Source organism: Rhipicephalus microplus, chromosome 4 (assembly GCF_043290135.1).
Source record: "Rhipicephalus microplus isolate Deutch F79 chromosome 4, USDA_Rmic, whole genome shotgun sequence".
Classification (NCBI taxonomy): domain Eukaryota; kingdom Metazoa; phylum Arthropoda; class Arachnida; order Ixodida; family Ixodidae; genus Rhipicephalus; species Rhipicephalus microplus.
The window spans coordinates 106124521-106135550 of NC_134703.1; the positions used below are offsets into that span (position 1 = coordinate 106124521).

The following is an 11030-nucleotide window of genomic DNA, read 5'->3' on the forward strand; positions in this document are numbered from 1 at the left end:
GAACGAAAGAGAAGCGTTGCCTTCAACGTCAAGCGAAAGCCAAGTAAAGATGCCCTTGATTGAATTCCGAATGCGTGATCAGGTGCCTACATATACAAGGTGGCCAGTAAACAGTTCTGCAGCGTGAGCAGTCATGTTTTTAGTAGCAGACTCTGCCTGCATCGGCCTTGCGAGGTGAGAGGGGGGTAGGGAAGTGACAGTTGTGCGGCTGTCTTCCTGGGCTGGCACGAGATGCGACCATGCGCAGTGGGGGCATAGAAGACGCCGAAGCGCATCATCGTGCGACTCAGAAATGCTCCGCATTTAATAGTACTGGCAATACCAAGTTCTGCTTGTAATTCTATATGCTGGTAGGTCCCACAGTTTTCCACAATTGTTGCAGTTCTGATGACAGTGTCTGAAAGCTTCGTCCAGCATGGGAATGATGGGTAGTAACGTAGGTTTGCCAAAGTTCACCTGGCTTTACGACTAGCATAAATCACTTGCTATGAAATATTCGATTTACATGAGTGCGTACATGTGCACAGATACTGTGTTGGCTTTACAGAATTAAAGCATTTGATCATTTAGTATTCGAACTATAGCATAGTGCCATTGCTGCCACTGTTTACTGTTACCTAGATTTAGCAGCATTTATACAGGTTGTCCCAATTATCATGCAGCACGATTTTAAAAAGGGGAACAGCGTTATACGAACCAAACCTAGTGAATATTGTTCTCAGTATGCTGTAGTAGCCACTACTAATTTTTCAGTTAATGACAATTGAGTAATTGGTCATTATTATATTCACTACGGAGCCCTTCACTACGGAGTCTCTTGTAATCATATGGTGGTTTTGGGATGTTAAACCCCACGTATCAAGTTTTAATTGAAAATCACTATAGCCTTTCATTTAAAGCTCAGTATGCAGGTGATGCAAGTGCAAGTGAGCACAGGACCGGGTTAACTGGCGGAACATGGGAGAGGCATTTGTCCTGCAGTGGACGTAGTCAGGCTGATGATGATGATGCCAGTGATGTAAATTTCGAGAATGATATCTATTTGAAGCGATTTCAGAGCCTGTACCTATCATTGTCATAGTGGTTAAAGTGTCGTTCAAGGAATCCATATAAACAATAGTGCCAGATTCCCCTCTAGGTATTGCACTATGAAATTGTATGGCTGGCAGGGACTTGACAAGTTCATGTACTACCCATTCTTCCTGTAATACCTGAATATTTTCGGCGTCGAGACGCTTTTCTAGCAATTAATATGTAAGACTGTGGTCATGCGAATGAGCTTGCAGCTTCTAAGAGCGCAAAGCTCCATAATTTTCTTACCTTTTAAGTGTTACGCCGTAGAGGGCACAAAAATTCTGGTTGCTCCCAGCTTAATTTTTATTGCAAACAGGAAAAAGATGTAAACAGTGCCACACAAGGGGACTTTGGAAACTTGATGGCAGTTGCTCCCTTCAGACAGGCCCCAGCTCTTCTAGTCGTCATCGCTGAAATGTAAGAACTCAATTCCAGATTGTGGCGAGGGCTCGCTCGTGTGAGCATGGTCTTGTGGGCGGTCTCGTTACGTGAAGACACTAAAGAAAAGTGTTAAACGACATCGGTCTGTTGGCAGCAACTAGTGCAAATAGTACTCTTCTAGTATGCTAGAACATACAATGGGGCACGTGGCGCTGGCTGCTTTCGAAGACCTTGTGGTGCATGCAGCCATAATTTTATAAAGGTTTAAGAAAAAAATGCTAGGCCAGTGAAAAGTTGCAGCTCAGTCACAACGGAAGCAGAAGGTGCAGCAGAGCCTGTTGTAAACTCTTGTGGCAGCTGCTGTAAGTACAGTTGGGAGGTACCCTATATGCCGTAAATTAGTGTTGTAATTTTGCAAACTAGGGAAGTACCCTTTACGCCAATGGTAATCTTTCTGTGAAGAAGTGGGCTGTTCGCCGCACATTTGGAAGCACATCATGCCTTACATACGTGATGTCGTGGCTGACGACTGAACAGTTATGGCCGAGCCTCTCTTAGTGGGTGGGAAGCCTTAAACCACCCACTCATTAGCCAACTCGCATTGTGTGACGTCTGGTGTTACGACTCTTCTGCCATTCTATATTGCATCTGATAACGGCATTCTTTGCCCTGAAGTACACCACTATAGGGTTTCGCTGGGGAGGAGTTTCAAGCAACGGTGTGACTCTAGTATAACAGGAAAGAAGGGTAAATTCAAGGGCTCGTTTGAACACTATATTAATGAGAACTGACAAAAAATTATGCCAAGAAAATTATAGGGGATGTTATTAGAAGTAATTGTGAAGAGAAAAAATGGGACCGAACCTGTGACCTTCGCAGGTGCTGCAAGCACCGGATGCGTTGTTCAAAGGTCGTAGGTTAAGTCCTTGCTCAAGGCAAGTCATCTTTTCGTCCACTTTTCTTTCCTCACGACTATACTACAATATAAAAATATAAAGCCCAATCAGGTTTGTGAAAAGAATGCTTGAATATGCAACTAAAACTCGTGGCATTTTCAATTCCACATTGGCTTAATCACACGGCCAGCTGTCAGTCCCTTTAAAGGAGCAGTGACACCAAAGTTAAAAACTTTTGATGTGGCATTCATTCGATTGCTGGGCATGCACGACTTTCTTTAGAGAAGTATGAATCGCGTATGTTGCATAGAAAATTTTCTATATCGATTGCAAAAAGCGTCCAAGGCTCATTGACGCGGGAATCCCGGCCATGATACAATGACAGTATTTTGACGTGTTCAGCAAGCTCCTAGGCCACACCTCGGGAACCGAGTGATTATGAGCGGGTACCATCTGGCGGCGACGCCTGGCTGCCTAGCAATGGCCTCGCTTGCTTTGTTTCGCTTGCTTCGTCCAGCAGGTTCGTGTGAATCCAGCGTTACCGTTGTGCCGCTTCAGTTGATCCGTCGTGGAGTCACGTTCAGGAATGTGATAATCTGAAGCTATCATCATTGCGAAAAAGTAACACACACGCAGCGTTTGTATGTCTTACCAGCCAGTGTGGCCCTAATGTGCGTCTTCAGCTGTCTTGTTGCTGCTTGATCAGACGTTCATTTCAGAATCACTGCTTTGAAGAGGATCGAATTGAATATGATTCGCCACGCCGCAAATCACCATGATTCCATATTCCTCGGTCTTTTCATTGCCACTTGTGGGCACTGATGATGGCGGCGACAAGAAAGGGGGGTGCGCTGAGCAGACTAAATGTAAACTGAAGGTCGCATCACCATTTCATGTGGCCACCTGACGCGGAACCGCAGGAGATGACCGCTTTGCAGCGCTGAAAATTCGCGGGCTTAGCACTCATTTGAAATTGGGTTTTATACCGGTAATACTAATTGATATTACACATATTATTCATCCCTCTATTGCATTATTAGTACTAAATCGGCACTAGGAAATTGATAATCACGCACAGATGCAAAAAACATGACATGCGTCAAATTGATGTCACTACTCCTTTAAAAAAGAACATTTTGTTTAAGTTTGTGTGGCAAAGGCAAATGTTGAAAATGATTCCATGCTAGAAGTGCACAACTTTGTGTACCTATCTTATCAGCAACATTTAGACTTGTCTACAAGTTATACACCCAAAGCTTTGCACTAGAAAAGCTGATTAGTGTTTTCCAGCACTACACTTTCGAAGCTTCAACTGCTAGTACTTGCTGGGTTTTCATCCGCACAACGCTCTGCTAAGTTGTTCTCCAGCTAAATGAATTAGTAGAGCAAATTATATGTATGTAACACTAAGTAGATAAATGTACCTTTTTATCGGTGACCTAAATTGCAGCAGCTATATTAAAGTAGCACGGAACCTACGTATTGCAAGCTGACAGAATTTTCTACAGAAGCATGTTTAACATGCAGCACTAAATATGCGACGTGGTCCAAAAAAATAATGCACCTGCACAGTACTACACACACTTTTTGAGGCATTTCTTAAGCCAAACTACTTAGTGTCATGCTAAAGAAAAATGGAAAAGCTGGTGGAAGGGTATAAACTTGTTACCACAGGATCACACATCCACACCATTTTATTGGGGGAAAAAGCCCTAAAAGACCATTCAGTACAAGATATCCTCTAAAGTTGAAACGAAATGAACAATTTGGAAGTACTTATGTACAACAGAGCTCGAACGACGGTGAGCTGAGGTGTAGAGTGAACACGATCCATCTGATGCAGCCTGAAAGCTTGAAGGGATGTGTTGAGATGACGTACTACGGCCTTGAAACGGTGCTCACTTGAAGAGAAAGCTGAAAGGAAGAACGGCAAGGTGGGGCCAATTGGGCGAGCTGGCAACGAACAACTAATCAGCATTACGGCAGCCCCAGCATTTCTGGAAGATCCCGTGCAAATAAGAAAAGGTTGAAAAGCACGAAGGAAGGAAAAGGAGATGTGGAAATCTGTGCAGTCGCCTGAATGATAGATGCAAGAGTTGTGCCGTGCAGCCACAAACTGTGAGGCAAAGCAAAGGTTGGAAACAGACAGAAAGGGAGTAATAAGGGGAGGAAGGGTGTGGAAGTGTGCACATAGCCCTGGGCAACAGCAGGTGGAAGGAAAGGAGCCTTGCCCCAGAAAGAAGTAAAAGGCATGCAGAACAGTAATATAGAAAACAACAATCCCAAGAGTCGAGGGACGAAGTGCCATGCACAAAAAAAGGGGTGCTAGAAGTGTGCCACAAATTTTGGCTCAGCAGCCCAATACCTGGCGTGCACTACTCCTGTTGATTCAGGAAAATGCATATAAAAGTGAGTGTGACCATGCAAACAGCATCTGGGGACACCTGTGCCGCACCCTTAAAGCTGCTGAACCTCTTCCGTATAAATCACTGCGCCGAGCACACACACACAACATTTGTCATGTTCACGTTCAATGCTCCACAAGCATGTTAAATCAATAGAGTACTTGGACTGTTCCCCACATGACTAAATTTGTTCCGCTGAAGAGTGCCACTTTTTCAAACACTGCACCCACACTGCTGCAATTTTAATGAGCAAGGACGGTGCCTCTATGAAATATATGTTTACTGGAGCAATTACAGTGCAAGGAGTGGCTCCAAATGAGAAATAAATAAAAGGCAATTGTTCATGCTGGAATAAATAACGTATTACTGTACAAACCCAGCAGTGTCCCCCAGGCAAAAGTTTTGGGAACACAGCACAGCCCCTTACATCTTGCATTTTTTTAATAATTGAAATAAAACAATTCACATAACAAAATTTACTAATTCTTGAATGATTTTTTCAGCTGCATTCACAATAAACATTATAAATCCACCTATTCATGATGCCACAGCTAGTGACCCTTTCGTCTGGGGAAAAAGGCGGCACTACGCCCCTTTATTTTGGATGCTTTCATTTTGGCGATACATAACGGCTGTACCTGTCCCTACCAAAACGGGCAGAGGCAGCACAGGAAAATGAAAAAATTGAGATTTTTCATTTACATTCTGAATAAGGAAAAGGATGTGCAATGTATGTCAAAGCAGCACTTCACACTCGTAATTCAATTTTCTCGAAATGTGCATTACAAGCCCTTACGAAGATAAGGTTTCTCTGCTTCCTCATTAGGCTTGGGCAGAGAAATTCAGAAATTGCTATGTATGAAAAATCTTCGACAAGTGGTGCCAGTGTTCTGGTTGCTTGGTTCATGATATTTGATATAAAATGGACAATAACATTGTGGTTTTTGTGTCCATTGCAGCCCAAGTTGGAGTTGCAGACTGCATTAAAACTTCAGTTTGCACTGCACTTCAGTTTGCACATTAAAACTTCAGTTCACACTATTGCACTGAAGTAATGGACTACCAACATGCCTGGAACGAGCGCAGTTGAATTCTTTCCTAACATTGTCTGACATAATCTCACCTGTAAGGGTAGCCGTGAGCTTTAGACCGGAAGATGGAGAGCAGGAAACTGAAGAATACTGCGACCAGCAGAAGCCCTACAATCGCCATGACTGCAAACAATAACGGGGCCAAAGACTGAGCACATGCAAACCAGGTTCATCACACGCAATTACTCTATGTGAAAATGCTGCCAGAGGTGAGCGTAGACTTTTTCACAGACAGGTCTGCCATATAATAGAATACAAAACACCCAGAACATCATACCAAATCTAGACGGCAGAAGTTATACTTGCAATCTGCCATGGTTCACAAGAATGCAATAGTAACCTCCATTTGCACTGCAACTCAAACTTCGCATAACATACAGAATGTCAGGGTGACTGTAGACAAAGTGGAGGGCATTACAATACGCCTGCGAATGTTACTGCTGTCAACGTTCAATCAAGATCTGCAGTTTCCTGAAGTGATAGTCAATTACGGCACTTTGAAATAAGGATAACGGCAGAGATTGCTTCATTGTAGTTTTACTGTAAAAATGCTAGCACAAGTAACTTGAGCTCACACCACTTCAGTCCCACATTTGTACACAAAACTAAAGTGGTACCGAAGTTGAGCAAGTGCTACATGACTAGTTTGTTATTGGAAACATGACATGAATGCAGAACTTTTGCAGACCACTTACTTTTGCGCTTCTTGGGGTCCCCTTTTGATTCAGCAGCATCATTCATGAGAATCATACCAAACACAACGGCAGCATCTAGTGAGTTGTTAAGGGAAGTTTAACACACATCTTTCATGTTGGAATCCATCTGAACAGCCTCATTTATAATGCCAGTTTCTAATAACAATGAATATAAGCACTGAATATAAGCAGTGTTGCAAAGAAATTTATCCATGACTAAATATCATGATGATCATGGGATGAAAAACAATGTTGTGAGCTCTGTCATCTAATCTTCCATGCAGATGCAATGTGGCTGTACCAAATGAATTTTCAATGCTGCCCTCCTGTTAGCACTTCACTGCTTTTTCTCAAAAGTGCACGTCATCAGACCAATGATCATAATCATAACAAGTAAATTGGAGGGAGGTAGGTCATTACATTCAAAACTGTAAAAATGGCTGTAAATAGTTGCATAACAATAAAATTTATATTAGTTGACAATGCCTAATGAAAGGATACTCAGGAAAATGACAATGTAGGTCTCCACAATGAGTTGGCCACCGCTGCTGCTGTGAATGTAAGCCTGCAAAAACGCCCATTAACGCAGATCACGTCATTTCAGAGCATTAGCAAACAAAACAAATGACAAGAATAATGAGCTCATTAAATGACGATCAATAAAAAAAATGAAAATGCAACAACATACCACACCACGCTGTGTTTTGTGCATAAAAGGAGGTCCACGGATGTGGTTCCACATTTGCCCAGATGTCATGGCAAAAACGATGCACTGAAAATAAGACGACATCGTTCAAGTTTCCACAGGGCCAACATAGCACAACAGCAACAAGTAGTTTTTTTTTAGTTCAATGAAATCATAATGAGCAGCATTGGTGCACTGTCAGATTTTCTACCACTGTTAATTTATTCAAATATATGTCTAGAGAAGTCCCATAAGGCAACATAATACCAGTCTAACCATATCTTTCAGTAAAACTGTTACAGATCAACCTACTCAGACTATAGTTTCTACCTCCATTTTTTCAATAATATTCAAACTAGTTGGAAGTGTTACAACACAAGCTCAGAATAACACTTGGCTTCCACAAAAAAAAAGGTGTGCCATCAGTGTACTAATGTTTGCAGGAAATAAATAAGCGTCACCATCCCTAGAAGCCTTGAATCGAAGCCCATGAGTACCTAAGTCACCACATTTTCTGCATTTGAGTAGCACCGACACATGAACTTTGGCCTCGCGTTTTATTGCTGGGATTTGGTACTCGGGGCCTGTTGGTCATAACATGGCACATCATTTGCTGCAGCGCACGACAGTTAAATTAACTACAGGCTCCTCGCTATCGACCTGTTGCAGTGTCGCTTTAGAGAGGGCTCCCAAAACGACAAGCTGCCGGTCGCAATTATCGCCACTTAGTGTGTGCAGACCTCTTGACCTCGGCGCACAGAACTGTGACACACTTGCACACGTTCTGCATCCAGAACTTCTTTTGGATAGGAAATAGGACTGCAGTGTTGTCAAACACAAAACTTTGGACGCATGTGCTGCAGCCACGCACTTGTGACCAGCTGCTGAGAAGTACACTGGAACATACAAGGCAAAAGAAAAATGGCGGCTATGACGTCATAATTTGTTTCACTGATTGCGGCATAGTGACGTGAGGAAAGTAAGGGGGTTCCTATGGAGACCCTTTAGATGGTGTCAATACCTTGAAAATTTAAACTTTGAAATTGCTGCAAAATACTTTCTAAGCTATATTTACTGCTAATATATTGCAGATGATAAATGCATGTTCACAGGAATCGATCTCGCAAGCTCTTTTGGCTACGAAATTTTGCGCCAGTACCCCTTTAATTTTTTTACATAAATGAAAGGTATCCTTTGAAGAACAGACGTTGAGATATTCCAAAAAATGAGGTGTCACGCACCAAAGCCGCAATGCCCCAGCAAGTTTTGTTGTAGAGGAAGTCAAGGTTGTTGCGTCGCATATACAGCAGAGCTCCAATGAGAGCCACTAAGATGACCAGGGCAATGGTGCCTGAATAGTTTGGTGGCCTGAATACACGGATCTGAAGCAAAAACAAAGCCAGTGTGAACGAAACAGTCGCAATCACTGCAGTCACATTAGCATTAAAAATACCACAAACGAATTGATCATGAAAGGGCACTGGCACGTTCGCTTAGCTTGGGCAAAAAGGAAAAAAAGTCGGGTAAGAAACCTTGCACACATTATCAAATAGCTGTAATCAGCCAAACAAGTCATAACCTACACCAATTTACATATATGCTAAAAACAACTTACGTGAACATCTGTGCGTTCAGCGATCCACCTAGCCAGTCCTTCGGCTCCAAATCCTAGCCTAAGGAAAAAAGGAAGATTACATGCATTTGTAGGAATCCGTTTCATGAAGCTGTTCGCTCTTTGAACTTGCGTATAAATGTGTTCTTGAAGCGCTTCCAAACTGAACAGCTCTAGTGACACATCTATGCCTTGCAAGGGCGCTTGAAAAGTAACATGCCTTTGAATGTCGTGGTGGTCAGCCCTCTTCATTTTGCCTTTCTCGGGAAAGTGAAGAAACACAGGCGCCGAGTTTTGTTGGAGCTGTAACCAAACATAACATAGTTGAAAATGAGACTATTATCAGTTTACAAGGCAGTAGACCAGCGATGTGACTACATCGGCACAGGCTGATACATGCAAAACCTGGTTGTCAATAAAGCCACGATTAATAAAACTCCACAAGGAACCAATGACAGGCTTTGTAATAGAGTGCTTAAAGTAAATAAAGTATCATATTCATACTCGGAAAAGCGTGGAAGTCTGTCGTAACAACAACAAACCTAATGTGTGCACATCGAACATTTCAAAGACAATAACAGGTGTCCAGCAATGGCCCTATTAAAGCACACGCTAGCCCCCGAGCCTCGTAAATGTCAGCTTACCATGTTGAACACATCCGAGCCCTCGTCAAAGTCAACGAGACCAAAGAAAATGCGATTGCTGTAGGCTGAAGAGTAGCGCCACGAGTTCGCCAAAATCTGGAACTCCTCGTTTGCTTGCCTGCAAACAACACATAGCCGGTGCAAAACATTAACCGCCGGTTAAAGCATATAAATTGTAAAAAAAAAAAGACCCCTCGAACAACCGTCGCTCACCTGCAAATGGAGCACTGTCGCTGGGGCGACAATGCAGTCAGCATCACGATGAATGAATAGTTTCTCGGCGACGTCTTAATGAAGTGCCGGAACTTTTCCCCGTTCAGCCGGATTACTGGACGCTTCAGGCTAAGTTCCGTCAGCTGCTGAACTCGTTCACCCAGCGTTTGTGCCTACGAGGAAAAGTTCTTATTGGTACGTCATTTCCGTGAATGTCGTTTTATACTTCAACTGCGACATGCTCGCACTAATTAGGCTGTATGAAGCACGCGAAAATAAACAAAACGTGCACACAACGAGCACCCCCGAAATGATGCACGTATAAACAAGAACAGCTAAGAATGTACCGTACGCTTTTTGAACCGAAACTTGTCTCCACAAGAAAGCCGATCTACATTTTCAGTGTTCCAGTGGGCGCATGTTACGCAACAGATTTGAAAACAACGTTCTGGGCGATACTAGAAGAGGTGCAATATATTCGCAGTGAGATAACAACTAGCAGGTAACTTAAACCACCGAATGCTACGTTGGCATAAGCAGCGGCAAACACCGTGATTTGCGGACATGAACTGTGAGCACGTAAGAAGAGATGCACAATTAAATGCGGAAATTGTAGCTAACTTACTCGCTGTCGTGGGATTGGGACACAAAACTCTTGATCAGCTTAACGTAGAATAAGCTGCTCGCATAACGAGGTTGTGTAGTTCATGGGTATCCATGCGATACGTGGCAGCCACCGGCATTCGCGCGAACAGGTGCGAAGTGGTACTCACATCTTTTCTTCGGTAATTGCCACAACTGGACTCGATGCTAAGTAGTGCGACTAACACGAACAGACACAAATTAACACACGACTTCAACATTTTGACTAGTGGCGTGTGGGCGGCTTAGAAATGTTACTTCTCGGTATCGAACGAAATACACCACCTCCGCGCGAAAGCGAAAGGATGTTTTACATGTGGCTGGCTTTTATTAACCAGGCGCTTGTCGGCTAGTGCGTAGCCATGTGTAGCCATAAAAACAGTTCACATTAAATAACGCAAATCTATTTCTATTTTATGACTCGCGAAAAAAAAACATATTTTGCTTTAAAAGTTTCGTTTGAGTATATGAATTTAAAGCTCAGAAAATGGCATCATTTATTTATAATGGCAATGACTTAACATTTCTCTCCTAGTTAAGTTTCGCGCATGTCAAAATATTACAACAACACTGCAGTAAAAATATATGGTTACTTAAAAGAACAAAGATATTTTCTCAAATGCCAGATTGAATGTCACATATTGATCAGGTGCTATGTAGTAGGACAAAAGCATAGTCTTTGAGATGCGTAT

General features: G+C 42.7%; 1 protein-coding gene across 1 annotated transcript; it reads right to left on the reverse strand.

The window, feature by feature from the left end:
• Positions 1 to 4027: 4027 nt before the first annotated feature.
• Positions 4028 to 10660, reverse strand: Ostgamma (oligosaccharide transferase gamma subunit). Its single transcript, XM_075893447.1, has 11 exons — positions 10470 to 10660; positions 9697 to 9869; positions 9484 to 9601; positions 9060 to 9142; positions 8843 to 8900; positions 8469 to 8609; positions 7231 to 7314; positions 7044 to 7107; positions 6543 to 6617; positions 5880 to 5970; positions 4028 to 4265 (listed from the first exon to the last, which is right to left on the reverse strand). The coding sequence occupies exons 1-11, from the start codon at positions 10557 to 10559 to the stop codon at positions 4250 to 4252; spliced, it is 993 nt and encodes a 330-aa protein (XP_075749562.1). The 5' UTR covers positions 10560 to 10660; the 3' UTR covers positions 4028 to 4249.
• Between the last annotated feature and the right edge of the window lie 370 nt (positions 10661 to 11030).

Excerpts from the sequence above, each read along its gene's own strand:
- Ostgamma (XM_075893447.1), bottom strand. The coding sequence starts at position 10,559 with ATGTTGAAGTCGTGTGTTAATTTGTGTCTGTTCGTGTTAGTCGCACTA. Across the intron at positions 6,618-7,043 it reads CTACATTGTCATTTTCCTGA|ATGCTGCCGTTGTGTTTGGT; the intron begins GTATCCTTTCAT and ends ACAACTCACTAG. Across the intron at positions 5,971-6,542 it reads GGACCCCAAGAAGCGCAAAA|TCATGGCGATTGTAGGGCTT; the intron begins GTAAGTGGTCTG and ends TATTGTTTGCAG.